The sequence below is a fragment of the Ctenopharyngodon idella genome, chromosome 22 (genome assembly GCF_019924925.1).
Source record: "Ctenopharyngodon idella isolate HZGC_01 chromosome 22, HZGC01, whole genome shotgun sequence".
In the NCBI taxonomy this organism is placed as follows: Eukaryota; Metazoa; Chordata; class Actinopteri; order Cypriniformes; family Xenocyprididae; genus Ctenopharyngodon; species Ctenopharyngodon idella.
The window spans coordinates 16,457,030-16,479,466 of NC_067241.1; the positions used below are offsets into that span (position 1 = coordinate 16,457,030).

The 22,437-nt window shown below is 38.6% G+C and overlaps 1 protein-coding gene across 4 annotated transcripts in view; it reads right to left on the reverse strand.

Moving 5' to 3' along the window:
- Window positions 1–1,617: 1,617 nt before the first annotated feature.
- syde2 (synapse defective 1, Rho GTPase, homolog 2 (C. elegans)) overlaps window positions 1,618–22,437 on the reverse strand; it is a 37,167-nt gene continuing 16,347 nt past the window's right edge. For all 4 annotated transcript variants that reach the window (XM_051881182.1, XM_051881180.1, XM_051881181.1 and 1 more), the window contains 5 exons: window positions 17,435–18,570; window positions 12,301–12,427; window positions 9,032–9,213; window positions 8,728–8,959; window positions 1,618–5,427 (listed from right to left, as the gene is read on the reverse strand). In XM_051881182.1, the coding sequence (XP_051737142.1) occupies window positions 5,117–5,427; window positions 8,728–8,959; window positions 9,032–9,213; window positions 12,301–12,427; window positions 17,435–18,570 (1,988 nt within the window). In that variant the 3' untranslated portion in view covers window positions 1,618–5,116. The remainder of the gene's footprint in view (window positions 5,428–8,727; window positions 8,960–9,031; window positions 9,214–12,300; window positions 12,428–17,434; window positions 18,571–22,437) is intronic.

The window sequence follows — 22,437 nt, forward strand, 5'->3', positions numbered from 1 at the left end:
TGACCTTGAAGATTGATTCTTCCTCCAGTTACTCGTCTGAGTTCATCTTCATTTCCCCTCAGCGCCGTAATCAAACACGCTCTTAATTCAGCGGCTTCACCTCCGACAGCTAATCTATAACAGGTTATCTGGTTACACGCGGACACATTCAGGCACTTAATGTACAATATTGATCAACTTCAGCCCGACTCATATCGATTCAGTAAAGATACTAAACTTCCTTTTCAAGAGCGTACGTGACAACAATTCACATGTAATGCAGGTCTGGTCGATATACAGTGACTTTCAGGTCAACTTCATAGAAATGCATCCTATGAATTTCAAGTCAACTTTATAAAATGCATTTCTATAGGTAACTTAGTAATTGATTAATGTAGAATTTCAATTATCCACTGCTTTGTCTACCATTTAAAAACATACCACTGATGAAACACCAGTAGAGCAAATGTTGCAGATAATGAGTTGAGAAAGAAAAATAACAAATGATGCCATTTCCAATTAATTTCCTCACACTGGAAATCGAGTGCAATGCATTATGGGATGCTGTTTTTCATGCAGTGTGCTCTATTCAACATCTTGGCAATTGTCTTAATATGTATTAGTGTGCAATAACACTAATTCACAAACTCGTAAATTTTGTGTCTGTTGCATGAATCTGCACGTCGGTCTACGAACCAAACAATCACATCATCTGTTCATTATCCAGCTGCATTAGACGTCTATCTCAACATTTTCTCTCCTTAATCTGTTCCTGTTGGGCAAACAAAGGCAGTTTTGACTAAATCTGGCTGTGTTTCAACACTGATAAAGCTGTTTTCTCCTTTAAGCTCCGTCTGATACTCAGATAGATGTGTAATTTTACAGACTTCGACGAGCGCAATCTGCAGATTTTACAGAGTAAACGCTAAATGTACAGTGACGACATCTGCGTGATCACCTCTACGAAACGCCGGCCAATCAAAGGTCATCTCTTCCAGGCAGCCAATCACAACGCTCTGTTACACATCAAAGGGTCTTTGGGACTTGACTGGGCCAATCGCACGTCTGAAGTGCAGCCAAATGCTGACAGAGGGTATGGATGTTTATCACAGAAAGCAAAGCAGGTGTCTCTGAAGACGTACGTCTGCGCTGCTGGAGAAATCAGCGAGATTTCAGACCTACAGAATGACATTTACCCAGCCTATCTGCGGAAAAGAGGCCGGTAATCTTACTAGCTGCGTCCCAATTCAGAGGCTGGATCATTCAAAGGCCGAATGCGTTGGCACGACAAAGGCTGTCCCAGTTCGAAGGCTCCATCAAATGAGGCCTACAAATGCATCCTCCTTTCCCTGGGCCTCGAAGGATAGAACGAGATCCTTCACAGCCTATCCCAAGATTCATTGCGAGCCATTGTTTTTTTGGCACAGACTCATCTGATATATCAGACTGATGATGACTGAGCTGCCGTGACAGATCGCTGGCTAATCTTCCAGTGACAAATTACAGGAACCGAAATGTGAATCCGCAGAGGAAAAACGTGACTCACTGTAGCCTGACCTTGCTTCGATCACCCGGCCATCTGTAAATATAAGCTGCCAAATATATCCATTTAAAGAAAAACAGTTGAGTCATCAAGGCTGCATGAAACAAACTTTAATGTGATCATATACTTCTCAATATCAGTACAAATAATATCTGCTTTAGTCGTACGTTCATATTAGCACAACCAAACTTTTACAAAACCGCAGCAAAAACAGAGGAGAAAAACGGGAATGTTTTATCAAAGCAGCTCTCAAGTTTCCTTCTTGCTGACCATGGATCAGTCAATGTCCCTGACAGGGAATCTGATCCCAAATCAGGCTTCAGGAACCCAGATTAAACACTCTAAAGGTGCGGCCACACTAGATTTGGATCAATACACATTTAAAAGCATGCATACTGAATTTAGTATTATTATTATTCTGAATGTGCTCAAATGAGAAGTCCATATGCAAGACATCATATTCAATGTTTTTAGCAAAAAAAGTATGCAAACATTTTTTGCTCGTACTTTTGCATACTTAAAATCTAGTGTGACCAACTTACTGAGAGGAAACAGACCAATTATAACTCAAATTATTTAATTTATTTCCATTTTCTGTGTAACAAATCCTTTATTTTTATCTTTTAAAATAAGATTTTCAAGCAGACTGTAGCATTTCAAGCTGTGGAGACCATTGTCAGGCGAGAAGCACAATCAGAAAACGAACAGCCCGTGCAAAGATTCAGTCTTGCATTCACAAGAACTGCAAATTTACAACCGAGCCATAAACGTGAGCAGCTGCCACTTGGAAAAAAAAAAACAAAAAACAGAATTTCACTGTAATTAAAATAATCTCTATCTACACGCATAAATACATCCCGCTGTAGGATACACTGAGAAACACTTTATTTTTGACCGTAAAGCTTTTGACCATGCAATGCTCAAATTTCCTGCACTTTCGTGACCACAAAATACCCAAAATCCATCCTCATTCTGTGACTGTGGGTTATATCATTACATAGATCCAACAAAATATATATATATATATATTTATTTAAGGCTGATCTACAGGCCAAATACTACAAGGTAGCTGACGAACATTTAAATATGCACAAACTGAAGTGTACATCATCGAAAATACATATTCCAACTATATTCCTACATACATACACGTGTGTGTCAAATACTGATGAGTTTGTATCCCTGGACTGCTGAAAATGACGCTTTTACAAATATAATGAGCAAAAGGGGGACTGTTGTCATGGTGTTATCATGTTACCATAATTATCACAGAGGCCATTTAGATTGCTCTTTTAATTTTTAAGTGAAATTTTGTGTTTAGGGGGCGCCCATCGAAAGCAAAATAAACATCAGCAATTTTAAGTTATTTTATAAAATTTTATCTTCTTAAGAAACTTGCATTAAAGTTCTGCCTAACTATTATTAAATATTCAATTTACTATTTACTACAAGCATATTCTGCTGTCCATAGCTTGTTTAGGGGGATGTTTAAGTATTTTTACAAGGAAAAAACTCAATCTCAGGCGACTTCAACCTTAACTAGACCTAGCAGCGTTAGTCGCTCCCTGAATGGAAAGGGTGTTGAGTGTCTGATACCGTTTTTGGAGAGCCACCTTCAAGCAAAGTTTATCTCTAAAAAACCTGCCTGAAAGTTAAAAGATAGTAGTTAAACACCTTGATTAGAATCAGGTGCATTTAATTAGAGCTAGAGCTGAAGGTGGCCTTCCAGGAGCAGGACTGGACACCCCTGGTTTAGGGTATGAGGGTTAGGATATAACATTCAGAGTTTAGAAAATAAGGTGCAGGGATCTCAAACTACTAGCTAACACCATCTCAGTAGGTAATTTGCGTTCGAGACCCCTGGTGAAGGGTTCAGGGTCATGGGGGTTGGGGTTAGGGTAGGGTGTTCAATCCTGCTCCTGGTGATCTACTTCTTTAAATGACCCAATTAGCTGGTTAAAAGTGAGTTCGGAGGGTTGGAACTTAAGTCTACAGGAAGCAAGATCTCAAGGAGCAGGATTGAACACCTCTAGATCAGGGTAAGCTCAGGATATGACATTCAGAGTTGAGGGATTAGGGTGCAGGGATCTCAAACAACTGGCTAATACCACCTCACTAGGAAATTTGTGTTCGAGACCCCTGATGTAGAGTTCAGGATTGTTGAGTTAAGGGTTGGGCACTCTATCCTGCTCCTGGTGATCTACCTTTTTAAGTGATCCCCAACTAGCTGGTTAAAGTGAGTTTGGAGGGTTGGAACTTATGTGTACAGGAAGCAAGATCTCTAGGAGCAGGATTGAACACCTCTAGATCAGGGTAAGGTAAGGATATGACATTCAGAGTTGAGGGATTAGGGTGCAGGGATCTCAAACAACTAGTTAACACCACCTCACTAGATAATTTGCATTTGAGTCCTCTGGTGAAGGGTTCAGGGTCATTGGGGTTGGAGTTAGGGGTAGGGTGCTCAATCCTGCTCCTGGTGATCTACCTCTTTAAGTGACCAAATTAGCTGGTTAAAGTGAGTTTGGGGGGGGTAACTTAAGTCTACAGGAAGCAAGATCTCCAGGAGCAGGACTGAACACCTCTAGATCAGGGTAGGGTCAGGATATGACATATGACAGAGTTGAGGGATTAGTGTACAGGGATCTCAAACAACTGGCTAACACCACCTCACTAGGTAATTTGCATTTGAGACCCCTGATGTAGAGTTCAGGATCGTTGAGTTAAGAGTTGGGCACTCTATCCTGCTCCTGGTGATCTACCGCTTTAAGTGATCCCCAATACTTTGATTAGCTGGTTCAAGTGTGTTTGGAGGGTTGGAACTGAAGTCAACAGGAAGCCGGATCTCCATGAGCAGGATTGAGTTCCCCCGGTTTAGGATCTGGGATGTATCTGTAGTACCTAGTTCTCCCACCGTAAGGCTTCACACCTGTACCTGAACTAGCCGTGCCTCTAACAGCAGGCCCCATAAGTGCATTGGTTTTCATCGTAATGTTTTGTACCTCCGTAGAAAGTAAAAAGCTCTAGCTGTCGTAAGCACCACCTTGACACAATGAAGGCACCTGGCGCACCCCTCAGGGTTCAATGAGTTCTTCTCATAAGAAGAAAAACAATGATGAGATCAACAACATGGAGACCAGGAGACAAACAAAAACACAAATCAGAAGTGAGGAATGTCTTCTTAAACGTTTCATAGCGCTTAAGTCTCTAGGGAATCACCACCACATTTCCACTGTTCTGGTAAAGAGTCAATACCCTACGTTGAGCTTGTTCTTGTTGAGCTCCCTCTCCAGGTTGCCAATGAGCGTGTCGATGCTCTCCTGCAAATCCCGTAGGTTGACCCTGTTGCTTAGTACTGGGCTGATCTCCTGGATCTTCATGTAGGCCTGGTAGGTGTGCTCTTTGGGTCGGTGCTCCCCGTAATCGGGGAGGATCTGATCGCAGGGGCTGATAGGTAGAGGTTCCTCTACTTGTAGCCTGTCCAAACCTCCCGTATCCTCTTCCTCACTCACTTCCTCTTCCTCCTCTATCTGCATTTCCTCAACCCTCTCCGTAGCCTCATCCACCTCGGACAACTCTTGTTCAGGGACCACATCTTCAGTACCCTTCAGTAAATCCTCCTGTACCTGCATTCAGAGGCTCTTCGCTGGGAACGTCGTCATAGTCGGCCTCCTCCGGGCAGCTCGGTTGGAGGTACGTTTCCCGGCATCCGCTCCAGTCCCCGGCGTAGCGGTTACTGGGACTGTCCAGACGGCCAGCTCTGGGCCGCAAAACTCCCGCCATGTCCGCCTCAGTTAGATTCAGCACCTGTGGACGCTCTTTCCTCCTCCTGACGGCAGCTGTCACCACTGGGAGCGACTCCATCAGAGCAGGAACCGGAGATGAAGATTTACCCTGAGCGTCCACAACTACAAGACAAAGAAAACAGTGGGTTTAATAATTTGATTACAAATTAATGACACATTTCAGATGATGAGAGAATATATGGAATAACCAGTGTTGGGGAAATGGTTAGCTACACTACAGGCTACTATCAAAAGTATTTCATGACACTGAAGCTATTAAAAGAGGCAATATCTTTGAAATAAAGAAATGATTTACAAAAATGAATTGGACTTTACCAGCATGACTTGACAGAGAGAGGAGAATTTAGGCATTGCTTCTTTTAGTTAGTTACTCCCCAACACTGACAATAATATATGGGGTTTTATTATAAAAAAAACTCAAAGCATGCAGAACAAATGAGATACATGCCACAAAACCTCAAACACACTCAAAAATCCTAACTACTGACACCAACCCAACTGGGCTAAACCTCAAATACTTTTTGTTGAACTCTGCCCAAAAAACCTTCTATTAAACTTGCCACAGAAGTCGTAACTAGATCTGGTGAAGGAAAGTGGCACAACAGTGGCAAGCTATCATTATTTTTAGCTTCTATTTGAACAAATCTGCATGCTAGCATGATATTGAGATCATGACAGGATAGCGGAGGACACGCAAAGCACACCCGTTAATCCTGTTTACCTGTCCCGAAGTGCCCTCTAAACCCTCTGTTGAATTTAGCTGCGGCCTACATGTGATGGGACGAGTAAAATAAACAAACAAACAAGCAAAAATAAATAAATGAGAGCTAAATAATTAGATTTGGTTGCTCTTAAGCCCAAAGTATACTCCATTTGATAGCGTGTGCGAGTGCTGGCGGTCGACGCATACGCTCTAGAAGGTTTCATCTTTGTCCAGTGTTTTCTCCAGAAGTTATGACCAATAAAAATGTCTTTGTACTCCTTTAATCTCAAGTTGTGGTTACCTCATAACCCCCTCACACAAGGGATTGTGTGTACATGTAAAAAACGAAGTATATTTTGGGCTTTAGCCTTAAATTACGTTGTTTTTACAATAAAAGAAGTACTTAAAGAATGGGCTAAAGGCTAGAACTTCTATGTACACAACCTGTTGAGCATAAGCTGGTTTTAACTCAGCTTAGGTAATGACCCAACATCATTTGCAGTAGTTAATGTTGTTTTGTTTTAAATAGAAAGGGCTTTTTTTTGGATACAGATGGATTTTGAGAGTTCCTGAGGTCAACAGCAAATCAAAACGTTTTTTGTTTTAAGCATAAACCTAACAAACAAGCATAAAATATAAAGAAACAGCATAAAAGAAGGACTGCCAATGCAGAAAGTCTTTCTACAGTACTCGCACATCAGTGCAGAAAATAAACACACACACTGCAAAATACGCATCAATATATCATGCGTGTCAAACTGTGTGTGTCTCTACATGGGCTCAAGCAGACAAAAAGCCAGCCGTCCCACCGGCAGCTGGCCTCATGGGAGTTCTCCACGCCTGATGGAGGCTCTTTTACAGCGAGAGGCCCTTCTAAACGGGCCGATTGTTCTGCAGGGTGAGGCGGGCGGGTCGGACAGAGTTGAAGGTTAAGACTGGAATGTGCGTAATTATAGACTGAGGTTTACTGTACCGTTCCTCCGTGCTGGAGGAAGTCACGCACACGGCAGAACGGACGGGAGGGGGGCAGCGGTCTGAAATCAAGGCTTGTGGTGGGACGAGTTTTACGAGACGACCCTGACACGCACAACAACACAACACACACCTGAGCCTTAAAGGAGCAGCTCACCTAAACACGACAGTCCTTATGTTGTTCCTTGTGTTGTTCTAAACATGTAAGACTGCGGAGGACTGAACAAATCTAATTACAATTTTTCTGAAAATATACAATCAAACCAAAATTTATTTGGACACCTTGAACATTTCATTCATTATTACAGTTTATTCACTATAGTTTAAAAAAAATGGTAACAAAATATGACAAGATCTCAGAGTTAAACTGTGTCAGAAAAAAATTAATCTTAATTATGTCAGATAACACTTAAGCAAAACATGGTCAGGTCAAAGTGTCTGAATAATTTTTGGTTAAAATGTTTATCAATTTTACTGGTAGTCCACTGTATGAAGAAATTCTGGGTATAATATGTCACAGTTTACTTTATTTTGCTATCCTCACTTACAGAAATGAACTATAGTGTCCTGAACCCACTAGTAAAAATATAAAAAAAATATGTCTGAATAATGTTTGGTTTGACTGTATAATGCAACAAAAAAAAAAAAAAAAGATTCAGGTTTCCGATGCTTGTGTGTAGGGCTGATTTATCCAAATATGCATAAAAAAAAAAAAAAAAAATTAAAAACATAACATATAAACACACGCATACATAAAAAAATATGTATTTTTTTAAAATAAAAATAAAATTTAAATAAATAAAAATGTAAAAAATACATACTAATAAAAATTATAAATAAAGAAAAATAAATACATAAATAAATAAACAAATAAAAATGTAAAAAAAAATTAATAAAAAATTTGATTATAATAAATAAATAATTGATTAAATAAGTAAATAAATAACTAAATAAAAATGAGATTAAAATAAATAATAATTAATAGATTAAAGTAAATAGATACATAAATAAATGTAAAATAATAAATAAAAAAATGTAAAAATAAATGATAAAATAAGATTTAAATAAATAAAAATGTAAAAGATAAGTAATAAAAATGAGATAAAATACAATAAAGAAATTATCAATGAATCATGTAAAAATAAATAAATAAATAAATAATATTAGATTAAAATAAATAAAATAAGAAAAATGTCAAATAAATAAATAGAATCTAAATATTTTCAAATAATATTTGGACAAATCTGTACTAATAATTCTCAAAGTATAAGCTGTCTTTATACTACATTTTAGGGTGTATATATATATATATATATATATATATATATAATTAACATTTAATAAAATAAAATAATTATGTTTATTATTATTATTATCAATTACTATATTATAATAAATATTTTTATATTTATTAAATCAATAAAGAAATATATTACTAAATGCTATTGGACTGTAAAATAAAAAATATTATTTAATAAAATAATTTTACAGAACAACATTAAAATTACAATCCTAATATTCAGTGCTGTTTTCAGTTTTACTCTCTTAAACCATAGAATTATAATTTTATCAGAAAACTGCAGGGCGACCTGAAGATAACAGATGTATAAACGACTCTCATGACAAATTTGGGAAAAAGCGCATTAAAACGATCATAACAGCTTTATTGAGTTCACGTGAAGAAGCAAACGTGTGAATCTCATGAGATGAGTTCTGATGACTGTCACCTGGCCAGAGCTGGAGCAGGTAATGAAGGACCTCGATGTGCTTCTTGAAGTGCAGAGCGCTGGCCAGCTCCTCCGAGTCGATGAAGACCCGGTTCCCGTGACACGACGCCTCCTGCCTCTGGCTGAGCAGAACCGGACCGAAACACACCGCCAGGTTCTGACAGGTCATCTTATTGACCTCGTGATGGGACGCCACGCGCTTCAGGTGATCCAGGAGCTTCCGCAGGGTCACCTGATAACACAAACACACGCGTGAGAACGCGGACGACAGACGCTTCCAGCTTCTTCCAGAACATTCCGGTACCTTCTCGACGTCCGGCAGAATCTCCAGCAGGCTGACAGCGTGGTCCGTGTCGGACGGCTCGTTCTCGCAGCCGCCGCTTCCCATCTGCAGCGGCCTCTTCGCCATCGAGTCCAGAACACACTCGTACAGCTGCTTCGTGATCAGAGGATGAGGAAGCTCCCGCAGGTAGTCCTTCAACACGCCTGCACACACACAAACACACCGGATCGAGGAATAGCTCAGAGGAAGAGAGCGCCTAAACATGTGAAAATACATAAATAAATAAAAATAAGATAAAAAAAATAAATAAATAAATAATAAAAATAAGATTAAAATGAATGAATAAAAAATATATTTAAATTAATAAATAAAGTTAAAAAAACTAATAAGAATTAGATTTAAATAAATAAATAAAAATCGATTATAGAAATCAAATACATAAATAAATGCATGTAAAATAATAAAAAATGTAAAAATTAATAAGATTAAAATGAATAAATAAAAAGATATTTAAATATAAATGTAATATGTAAATAACTAATAAGAATTAGATTTAAATAAATAAAAATCGATTAAAGAAAAACAAATACATAAATAAGCAAATAAATACATGTGAAACAATAATAAAAAAATTAATAAAATTTAAATAAATAAAAATGTGAAATATAAATAACTAATAATAATTAGATTATAATAATAAAAGTTAGATTAGAACAAATAAATAGATTAAATAAGTAAATAAATAACGAAATAAAAATGAGATTAAAATAAATTAAAATAGATTAAAGTAAATAAATCCATAAATAAACAAAGAAATGTAAATTAATAAATAAAAATGTAAAACTAAATGATAAAATAAGATTTAAATAAATAAATAAAAATGTAAAAAAATAAATAACTAATAAAAACTACATAAAATTGATTAAATAAAATAAATAGGTGAATAAATAAATATGTAAAAATTAAATAAAAAATTAGATTATAATAAATAAATGAAAATAGATTAAAAATAAATAAATAGGTAACTAAATAAAATGAGATTAAAATATATACATGAAAATAGATTAATGTAAATAAGTACATAAACAAACAAATACATAAATAACTAAAAAATAAATTCAAATAAATAAAGGATCAATTAAATTATGTAAAAATAAGTAACTAAATAAATAAAATTAGATTAAAATAAATAATTAAAATAAGAAAAATGTCAAATAAATAAATGAAAAATAAAAAAAGATTTAAAAATATGTAAATAAATGAATATTACATATAATAATAATACTATTCTTCAAATGTTTTGACATCTACACTATTAACTCTCCCAGTATAAGCTGTCTTTATACATGAGTGTCCGATATATCTGAGGATCGAAAACCTGTTATAGAGTCATAAACTTTTATATATTTCTGCTGTTGGTCAGTCAGACAGACAGTCCCGCCCCTAAACTCACACCATTGGACGAGACAGAAGCTGATCAAACCGAGTATATTATTCTTCAGAAATTACTATTATTATTACCGTTAATTTGTCACTTTAAATCTGACAGAGTTGGAGATGTGGAAGTACAGCGTAAGATGAGATTAAACAAACTGACAAATGAAAGACAATATCATCTGGAGTCGGTCATTACTCCGTCTCTCCAGGGCTGTGATTCGCTGGATTCATTCCCGCTCTAAAGGCCTGGGATCAGTGCGCCGGGAGCCAGAGGAAGCTCTATTGTTGTGCCGGTGTTTTAGCGGAGGGGTTGGAATTCAGCCCGGAATGTTGCGGTTAGAAACGAGATTCAGACGCAGGTTTCACACCTGAGCAGTTACACACACACACACACACACTTTCCATAGGCGTAATGATTTTTATACTGTACAAACTGTACATTCTCTCCTCTCACACCCTACCATCACAGAAAACTTCTGCAATTTTACATTTTCAATAAACATAATTCTGATTTATAAGCTTGTTTGATCATGAGGACCTAAAAAAAAACAATAACTAATAAAATGAGATAAAAACATAGATTAAAGAAAATAAATATATGAATAAATAAATAAACAAATAAATGAAAATGTAAAATAAATAACTAAATAAAAATGAGATTAAAATAAATAAATTAAAATAGATGTACATAAATACATAAATAAACAAACAAATAAATAACAAAAAATAGATTCAAATAAATAAATGATTAATTAAATTATGTAAAAATAAATAACAAAATAAAATTAGATTAAAATAAATAATTAAAATAAGAACAATGCCAAATAAAAAAATAAAAACAATAAAAAATAAGATTAAAATAAATAAAACATTTAAAAAAATAAATTAATTAAAATATGTAAATAAATATTTCGGATTTTGCCATCTTTGAGTTTTTCCACAGGCCAATAAACAGACTGTAAATAGAAGCGCTAATTCAGTCAGACGTGACCTCTGACCTAGGAAGTGTATGTGACAGCAGCACACACACACACACACACACACACGACCGTGTCTGTCTGAAGCTCTTGCGATCAGCAGGAACAGCGTCTCGATCTGTCGGCGTTGTTGTGGTTCAGTTAATCTCAGCTGTGTGAGTTTATAAATATATATAAACACTGAATAATGTTGATCTGTAAATGTGGGCAGCTCCATATCAGCACGTCTGGCAGCAGAATGATTGGCTGGCTGGTGGCCAGATGCATGATGGGACTTTGAGCCACACATTGGTTTAAAAGGCAAATAAACACCACCTGCTCATACAAAACTTCACAGACACACTAAACTCTGAGAAACACCACACTTCAACACAACATACACACCGCATCACGGGATAATATATAGTGTACATAGAATCTTTTGTAACATTATAAAAATAAACATAATGACTTTTGAATGGCATCAGTTTTCCCGCCAAATCTTACACATGCACTTTGGAATCTGTGTGTGTGTGTGTGTGTGTTGTGACACTCAGAAGGTGCTGGCCCTGTTACAGAGTGTGTTTTGTAAGCTTTGTGTTGACCTCTGACCTCTGGTTAATCTCCTTTCCAATGTCTGTAAGCCCCTCCTTCTGAAAAGCACAATGTGCTCTGATTGGTCGGCTGGAGCAGTGTATTGTGATTGGTGTTTGGTAAATGTCCCGCCCCTTACCATAACCGCCAGTTTCAACACACTACTAACTAACTCAACCAGGCCCCGCCCCTTTATTCTGCGCATTAATTATTTAAATGAGGAAGAAAGCTGGAAAAAAGCATATTGCTCCAAAAATAGTGTGTAAACGTGACGTGTGTGTAATCCGTGTTCACATGCAGTACCTGTGATGACGTTGATATCTGGGTAGTTGTTCTCCGAGAGCTCGACGGCGTGACTGTCCCTCTCGAACGCTTCCCGCAGCTCCTTCTTCACCGCAGCCGAACCGCAGAGACGATACAGACCCACCACCTGTCAATCAAACACACACAACCTTTACACAACGTCACAACAACATCACTAATCTGTATTAGTCTTTGACTCAAGCCTCTTCATTGTTGAAGATGTAAAATATGACAGTTGCACGCAGAAGCACGGCTCCTTATTATCCACTTCTTCATAAACATTTCCTGTTTGCTGCAGGAATGGAAAGTTCCGGAGTCTTAACCTGTCTGGATTGGGACCAGCTCACACCTGGAGTCAACAACTGCTCACCGTGTGCTCGACAAACAACTGAACACAACCCTTCCTGTGACACACACATTCATTCTGAATGACTTCTTCTGTGGGCGGAGTTAAGAACAGAGGGAGCCAATGAGATTACTAGAACACTAACGACTAAAACCACACAACACTATATATACTGCACACTATTTTTTAAAGTATGTGAAACAGTATGCATTCATCATTATTGTCACATGACAACATCATTATTAATTCATTAATTCATATCAGAAATAAATATGACTATTTAGCCTTTTTAATGTGACTTTATGCAGAAGTGTCATCTTTTGTCAGACCACTGAAATCATGAATGAAGCAGATGTTAGCGTTGACTGCTTTCAGTTCATACATCACTATCCATTGTTTATTCTTAATAAAATGAAAGGTCAAGTTGAGAGTGTTGCATTATGGGATATTTGACATTCTGTGTTCTGGTTGTATACGTCACATTTTGGCAAGTATTTTCATAAACCATAATACTGTATATGACATCTGTGCACGGTATTTGAATATCTTTAATTACCTGCTTCTTTTTGAATTACACCTACACTTCTTTAATTATACAGTTTTGTCAAAATCTGCAGTAACAAAAAACACTGTATCCCACAATGCAACGTTCTCAAATGATTGAATGAACCAGAGTATTTATACAATATTAAACATTTTTAAATTAAACAGTTTTTTTTTTTTTTTTAGAGAATACCTGGATTTCGATTCCAATATTAATCATGCAGAGGTCATGTGACAAGTTTAACACACTACTATTTTAAACATTCAGAAATGCACAAATTAATACATGAATAAATAAATAAATGCATAAATAAATGCAAGAATAAATAATGCATGAATAAATAAATAAATGCATGAATAAATAATTGCATAAATAAATGCCAAAATAAATAATGTATAAATAATGCATGAAAAAAATAATGCATAAATTATGCATGAATAAATAATGCATGAATAAATGCCAGAATAAATAATGCATGAATAAATAAATAAATGCATGAATAAATAAATGCATAAATACTGTTAATGCATGAATAAATAATGCATGAATAAATAATGCATGAATAAATGCCAAAATAAATAATGTATAAATAATGCATGAAAAAAATAATGCATAAATTATGCATGAATAAATAATGCATGAATAAATGCCAGAATAAATAAATGCATAAATAAATGCATGATTAAATGCTTGAATAAACTGATAGATAAATAAATAAATAAATGCATAAATAACTAAATAATTAAAGAAATATTGAGAATATACTTCACAGAATTCAGTATGCATTAAACTAGTGTTGTATTTCAATAAGTCCAGCACATTCCACAGGCTCCAATAAACAGAAGAAATTCCCTACAATGTGAAACAGCAGTTTGATTCAGACCCGTGGTGTGTGTGAGTGATGGTGTGTGTGTGTGTATGTGAGTGACGGTGTGTGTGTGAAACTCTAAAAGTGTCACCCAGAGGAAATAATAGCTTGACCACAGTCCTGTTAAAAACAGCTGAGGAGTTTCCTGAATCCACCAAAACCTTCCTCTTTTCTTCCCCTAGTTAAGAACACATCCTGATTCTGGGTTAGTCTTCATTTTTAGCTTCGCCCGTAGCTGTGCATGTGACCACAGATTCCATGCGACCGCTAACGTGACATGCATCAAGCCAAAGGAGGAATTTTTCATTTGGGCACGAGCCAAACGTCTCCACACGGAGCTGCTCTTTAGTAGGTCAAACTTTAGAGGTCACAGGCTAATTTGTAAAAATAACACAGTTCGAAATGAGAAATAATTGAGCACGAGTAAAAGAGACAAAATGTTCAATTTTTAGATGAACTACCCTCACAAATGAAAAACCCTCACGGCACTCAGCTAATCATTTACCCACACAAACACACACTGAGTGGATGTTTTCCCGCGGCCATAGTTCATAAGAAACATTCCTTTAGTATACGTGACCTTCGTATGTTGTGTATCTGTAGCCCGGCAGAGCGGCTTTCTTAAGACAAACTATAAAAGCTTTAGTAAAGAACGCCACACACTGATCAGCTACGCTTCGACCTTAAAACAAGTTCTAAATACAGAACAATATAGAACAACCACTACATAGTATATACTTCATATTAGCTTTTAAAAAGCAGTATACACAACGTGTCTCAAACTGTAGTGTGCTACATTGCGGTCACATGACCAAGCATATTTACATTAGCAAGAAACATCTAATTATCATCTCAGAAATAAATGCAATAATTGCACATTTGTGGTACATGTGATACCACAGAAATACCACAGATTAGAGCTTGTGAAGCTGTAGTGTAGGGTACTTAAATACTGCACAGCATATACAGTAGTACATACGAGTGCAGTATATAGTGCAAAAACGAGGAAAAAGCAGAAAAATAGTATGCAATAACCAACGTTTTAAACTTGTATGCTGCACTTGTCACATGACCTCACTAGATTGCATGAATCCAGGAACAATCTTGTTGGTTTTGGCTACAAATGTAGTTGTTTGTTTAAATGCTAACAACTCTTAAATACTGCATACTATTTTAAAATAGTATGTGACTTTTTTTACCTGTGTTATACAGTTTTCACATGACCTTGCTAGGTTTCCTCATCTAAAAAAAAATGATATATCAGTGCAACTTGAAAGCAGCGCAAGAAAAACATGCTAAATTTGATATTCAGTTATATGGGATTTAGCTGTAGATTTAGCATTCGGAGGCTAATAAGGGTCAGATGAGGTAAAAACAGCCTTCCCAAAGGATCTACAAGACTTTACACCAAAGGGGCTGAAACTCTTTCTCAGCTGGTCCAGAATCAGATTGTCTATGTGTGTGTGTGTGTGTATTAGGGTAAATCTGGGTATAACTGATCTGAGAACAGCAGACAAGAGTTGTTTAATGGGTTGACAGCAGACACACTCGGTGGGATGAATGGACGAGAACAGCATTAAACTCTGGGTGACACTGTAACAGAGACAGATTGTGTGTGTGTGTGTATAACGGAGATGAATGGCTAGAACTTTGGCAATATGCCTGTGCACACAAACCACGGAGAGGCCTTGCTAAGCTTGTTTGTGTGAGTGTGTAATGTCCCTGGACAAGGACTTTAGAACGGTTGGCAAGCTCACTTTAACCGAAGCCTAACAAATGACAGAAAACACTCTTACACTTCAAGGCAAAGTGCGTAATTTCTGGGCAACTAGGCTACGTTCACACTGCGAGCCTTAGTGCTCAATTCTGATTTATTGCTCAGATCAGGCTGTTCACAGTATTTTTTTCTTTTTAATGTGGCCAGCATCACTGAGTGTGAACTGGTCACGATCCTGAACTGACCCGCATGGGCAAAAGATAAACAAAGATTTAGCCACAGCCATATCACCCTGTAGCCCACAAACGAGGGTCAATTCAACGCTGGATTTGCACAAAAGATTAACATGACGGCACATGCTAGTCGATGAGTTGAATCAAATACACAGCAACTACATAAATTTATCCACTAACCATTCAGAAACGTTTAAAAGTTGTAACTTCTTCCTGAGTCTCTCCATCAGTGTCGACTCCGGTTTGAACAATGTAAGGCTGAACACCGTTACTGACAATCCTCATTTTGGCTGCGTGAGATTCTCCAGCTTTGTTGTTGTTGAGCGACCGAAGCGCGAGCTGTTAAAGCTCCGCCCTCTTCTGGAAAGGGGGCGGGGAGCAGCAGCTCATTTGCATTTAAAGGGACACACACAAAAACGGCGTGTTTTTGCTCACACCCAAACAGGGGCAAATTTGGCAAGCTATAATAAATGATCTGTGGGGTATTTTAAGCTGAAACTTCACAGACACATTCTGGAGACACCAGAGACTTATATTACATCTTGTGAAAAGGGCATAATAGGTCCCCTTTAAACAAAGATTTAGCCACCGCCATATCACCCTGTAGCCCAAGACTGGTTGCCCACTGATGCTAAGCAGGGTTGAGTCTGGTCAGGACCTGGATCTGAGACCTCCTGGGAAAACCAGATTTCTGCTGGAAGAGGTGTTAGTGAGGTCAGCAGGGGGCGCTCACCCTGTGGTCTGTGTGGGTCCTAACGCCCCAGTATAGTGATAGGGACATTATACTGTAACAAGCACCGTCCTTCGGATGAGATGTTAAACAGAGGTCCTGACTCTCTGTGGTCATTAAAAATCCCATGGCACTTCTCGTAAAAGAGTAGGGGTGTAGCCCAATGGCCAGTCAAAAGTAGCCCAATTTTCCATCTGGGTGTTGTTTTAAGGGCATTGGAACACCAAAATCAAATGTACAGGGGTGGAAATCAACCAGCGGGGGAAAAAACACCCCCATGGCAACAGCTTAAAAGTAGCCCAATTTCGCGGGAAAATCGCAAACTTGGCAACACTGAATCCCGGTGTCCTGGACAAATTCCCTCCTCCAATCATGGCTTCCAAATAATCCCTATCCACTCAATTGGCTCGATCACTCTCTCCTCTCCACCTATAGCTGGTGTGGGATGAGTGCACTGGCGCCATTGTACTGTGGCTGCCGTCACATCATCCATCGTCACAGCATCCATATGGATGCTAGACACTGGTGGTGGTTGAGTAGAGACCCCCTGATATGCCACAGTGTGACGCTGCTCAGAAAGTCAACGTATCAATGGCTTACTTATAGTTACAGATTAAAGTTGAATAGGAGAACTTTATCCTAAGTAATTTGGCATCAAAACAATTACACACTTAAAGATCTGCTCCACTCACTCACCTGACAACCCCTCCTCTCGATCTCAGAGATGCACTTCTCAATAAGCAGTGGAACCATCAATCCAGATGCTTCCCGTTCCACCACGCGCCGAGCCTCTACGCCGAACACCTGCATTTCGTGATACCCCTCTGGGCCGTCAAGAGAGTTCTGCCTCTGCTCCATGAGACTCAGCTTTACGTAGATCATCCCACGCGGTTCCAGACGGACCGCAAGCTGGTGTGTCTTACTCACACGAAACAAGGCCGGGAGAACTACAGTTCCATGGCAGCATACTCGGTTCCGTCGTGGTGTGGATTCCCAACTGAAGACAACAAGTTTGAGGTGCTGAGCGTTCTCCAACTCGATGTTAAAGGTGTGGTCCATGTCTAGAAAGGCTGTGCGACAGGTTAACAAGGCCGTACGAGCTTTGTTGACAGAGTCCACCTGGATGGCACAGTAGACGTTGCGGGAATCAACCCGCGGTGGCTTCAGGTCCTCCGCACCATAGAAGTGCAGACTCATTAGTCCCGAGATGTACGTTAGGCATTTTGGCTGCTCGGAGAAACTGTACGAACGGAAGGCATCGATATCCAGCTCTGTGCCAGGAAGCTTCGGACTTCCACCATTCCCATTGGGATCCCTGTCCCGGGCTTTACCATTCTTTCTTTCCGAGTTGCCATGCTTGCCCGACTTGGCCACAAGTTCAGGCGAGTCTCCGTCGCTTAGGTAACCTCCCTTACTGGCCGATTTGGGAATGCCGCCGCTGTTGCTCCTTCTCTTATCGAAGCTGTGCTGAGTAGAAACACTGCTGTCCAGATGGTACCGCCAAATCACATTACCACTCGCCAATGCAGTGGTCACACCCGACGGTGACAGTCTGGACTGGGACTGGGCCAGCTCTGCCATCCCATTGGCTCTAGGTGAGTGAGCCCTGGGTTCTGATTGGCTGTTGCTGATGGGCACATTGCTAGCAGGGTTCCCTTTAACGCTAAGCTTCCGACTAAGATCAGGCAGTTTCTTCATCTTCATAGAAAGTTTTCGGACAGTCCGTGGTGACTTGATTTTATCGGGAAAAGACCAGTTGATAGATGTACTCCTTTTAGCTGGGTTTGGACTAGAAGAAGGAGAAAGTCCACCAGTGGACTGCTCTGAAGGATCTGTGGGAAGAACAAGGTGGGTTTAATTAGTAAATTGCTCCAGTCATTGTAAAAAACCGACCCCCAGGTCTTGTGGATGTACGATTTAAGTGATTTACATTGGAAAGGTCACGCGTGATGTAGGCGGAAGTACCGACCCAGTGTTTACAAAGCGAACGTGCAAAGACTAAGTCAAATGGCCATTACAAAAAAAAGGTAAAACAACGATGTTTGACGATTTTGAAGATGGAGGAGAAAATGAGTTTTTCGGTACTTCCTCCTACATCATGTGTGAACGTGATTACGTAATGCGTTAAGTCATGGATGCTCATCGCAGAGCAGTGCAAGATGAGCATTTGTGGTTAAAAAGTATATAATTTTAATTTTTTTTAGAAAATGGCCGATGGTTTCTCTAGATAAGACTCTTATTCCTCGTCTGGGATCATGTAGAGCTCTTTGAAGCTGCACTGAAACTGACATTTGGACCTTCAACCCGTTGAACCCCAGTGAAGTCCACTATATGGAGAAAAATCCTGGAATGTTTTCCTCAAAAACCTTAATTTCTTTTCGACTGAAGAAAGAAAGACATGAACATCTTGGATGACATGGGGGTGAGTAAATTATCAGGAAATGTTAATTCTGGAGTGAACTAATCCTTTCAGCTGCACATGTTACCGCGTCTTACATCTTCAGTTATTCAATGATTTATCATCAATTATTCCTTACTTAACCAACACCCTTGTTGTGTGCCTGAAACAAGCCCAATAACTGGTCAACTTGACCCATTATCCATATTTCCTACCTATTCCTTCTGGCCTGTTCACTCTTGTTTAGTCCACAGGATTCCCCCCTTGCTCTACACACACACACATACACAACATAATAACTACATATATCCCAAAAAGTCCCTTTTCCAGCTCAACCACACACATCAAAAACACAGAACATCTGTGGAACATTCCAGAGCGGAACATTTAACCAGACCTTGCATTGGCCGAGAGCGTTGTGGTTAAATCGCTCCATCACCCTCAGCATAATTTGCTCTTGCTCTCTCGATTAGTAGATTCCTTTTTACGAGAGACTTCTGGATCTGGGATGCAGTTATCTCCGCAGCATGTTACCGCAGTCATTGTGCAAAAGCTGACAAATCAGATTTCCATTAAAGCTGTACATGCAACCAAGATCGGCCTCCTTTCCTCTCTTTCTCTCATGTTCGTCTGCTTTACTACAACAGCGGCTCTGTTGCCTTGGTTCAGGGCCTCCTTCAACACCCGCCGTTTGATCTGGTACTTACCCGCCCAGATAAAACAAAGACCCGATTCTGTTAAAGAGAGAGAGAGACATGCCAGTGTGAAGAGACCAAAGCAAGGAGAAAGACTCTATTTTGAGAGAGACTGATGCGGCGGAGATGGGACGGGGGTTCACACTTTGGGGTTGGGGTTCCGAAAAAAAAGCAGAGTCTACTTAAAGGGACAGATCACCCAAATATGAAGATTTTGTCATCATTTACTCCCCCCATGTTGGTCGTGTACACACAGGTACACCTTTCTGACACCATAATTCTATCATAACTGAGTCAGAATTAAGTCCGTTTGCACAATTTGAATGCAGAGCTAAAACAGGCAACTTATATTGATGTAGTTTCTTATTGTTGACATTAACCATTTCATGTTATTCTGAAGAAAACTCTTTCCTCAAAATATTTTCAGTAGAAGTATCAAAATATGACTTTTTTTGCCTCTGAAACGACATTTCTTTCTGCTGATGTAAGCAAGGCCATGTGGGTGGAGAACAATAATGCTGACCAATAATATCTTAGCCCACTTTTCACAATCCAATCAAATGCCACCAATTAAACATAACAGAAGTCTATGCGAACTGAATGCGAGCGTGAAAGAGATTTGGGAGCTGATTTTATTTGAGGTAGATTGGAATAAATTCATACAGGTTTGGAACGACATGATGACAGAATATAAATTTTTGAGTGAACTATCCCTTCAACAAAGACTGGCTTATATTTTATCGTCAAGCTCTTTCTTTATTTAAAAGAGCTAATTTTGGGGCTGCACTATTAATCGTCATAGTGATTTCTGTCGATTAAAGGGTTAGTTCACCAAAAATTTAAATTCTGTAATTACTCTCCCTCATGTCGTTCCACACCCGTAAGACCTTCGTTCATCTTCAGAAGATATTCTTAAGATATTTTTCATAAAATCCAATGGCTCATTGAGGCCTGCAAGATAATTAACACTTTCAGATGCCCAGAAAGCTACTAAAGAGTATTTAAATCCATTCATGTGACTACAGTGGTTCAACCTTAAATGTTATAAAGCGACGAGAATACTTTTTGTGCACCAAAAAAACAAATAACGACTTTATTCAACAATATCTAGTGATGGGCGATTTCAAAACACTGCTTCATGAAGCTTCGAAGCTTTACGAATCTTTTGTTTCGAATCAGTGGTTGGGAGCGTGTATCAAACTGCCAAAGTCACACCCCCCAGTGGTGAACCATTGAAATTTCCAAACACTTATGACATAACGAAGCCTCATTTACTGAAATTACATGATTTTGTCGCTCCGAACCACTGATTTGAAGCAAAAGATTTGTAAAGCTTCGAAGCTTCATGAAGCAGTGTTTTAAAATCGCCCATCACTAGATATTGTTGAATAAAGTCGTAATTTTGTTTTTTTTGGCGCACAAAAAGTATTCTCGTCACTTCATAACATTAAGGTTGAACCACTGTAGTCACATGACTGTTTTAAATACGTCTTTAGTTGCTTTCTGGGCATCTGAAAGTGTTAATTATCTTGCTGTCAATGCAGGCCTCACTGAGCCATCGGATTTCAACAAAAATATCTTAATTTGTGTTCTGAAGATGAATGAAGGTCTTACAGGTGTGGAACGACATGAGGGTGAGTAATTTCATTTTTGGGTGAACTAACCCTTTAAGAATACGCATCTGCTGGTTATTTATCCTGAAAACCTTTTTTCATTTTACATTTTAACCAGTTTTCATGATGTAAAGAGTGTGTTAATGAAAAATCAAATTACTGTTAACATACTGTAACTTTCAAAACTGTTTTGCATGTGCATTGTGTATATGAACGAGTTGCTAATGCTCATTATAGAGTGTTAGAAGACATTTTACAGCCTTAAAACTGTCACACACACACACACACATGGATATACAAAAAATAGAACAACCCTCACACACACACTCACACACACACACACACACACACACACACTAGTGCCTCAGACTGTGTCATTAGCAGTGAGAAGACTGAAGTGTTTATGTGAGATAGTGAAGTCTGATGTCATGGACTGTGTGTTGAACTGATCCCAGATCTGCTCTCTCTCTCTCTAAATGATTCAAAAGCTTCATTTAGAGTCTCAGAACAAAGCTCAATTACACACAGCAGGGTTCGGCTCACTTCATTAATACTTTAAGGCTCTCGTTTAATTCATGAGTGTGAATTTGAATTGAACGGCTCACAGCCCACAGGATGCTGAATAGTAAAGACAGGAAGAGGAATTTACTGAACAAAACTCAAACAGAGTCACACAATGGAGGAATGTCATGAGCCGACAATATAAATAATTCATCGTTAATTTGTACGGCTTTATGCCCTGAGAAGAATTACACACACACACACACACACACACACACACACACTGGTCTGGGGTCGACTGCTGCCTTTTGCAATGCCACACTCAGATCTGGTTACGTGCCACACACAGGATTATGGGTAATATTACCTTCTCCATGTCATCGCTAATGTAAAAGTGGAGAGCGCTCAATCTGAGTGTGTGTGTGTGTGTGTGTGTGTGTGTTGCTCATGTTTCAGAGGGTGATGGGACACACATGAGCTAAAGTCAACAAC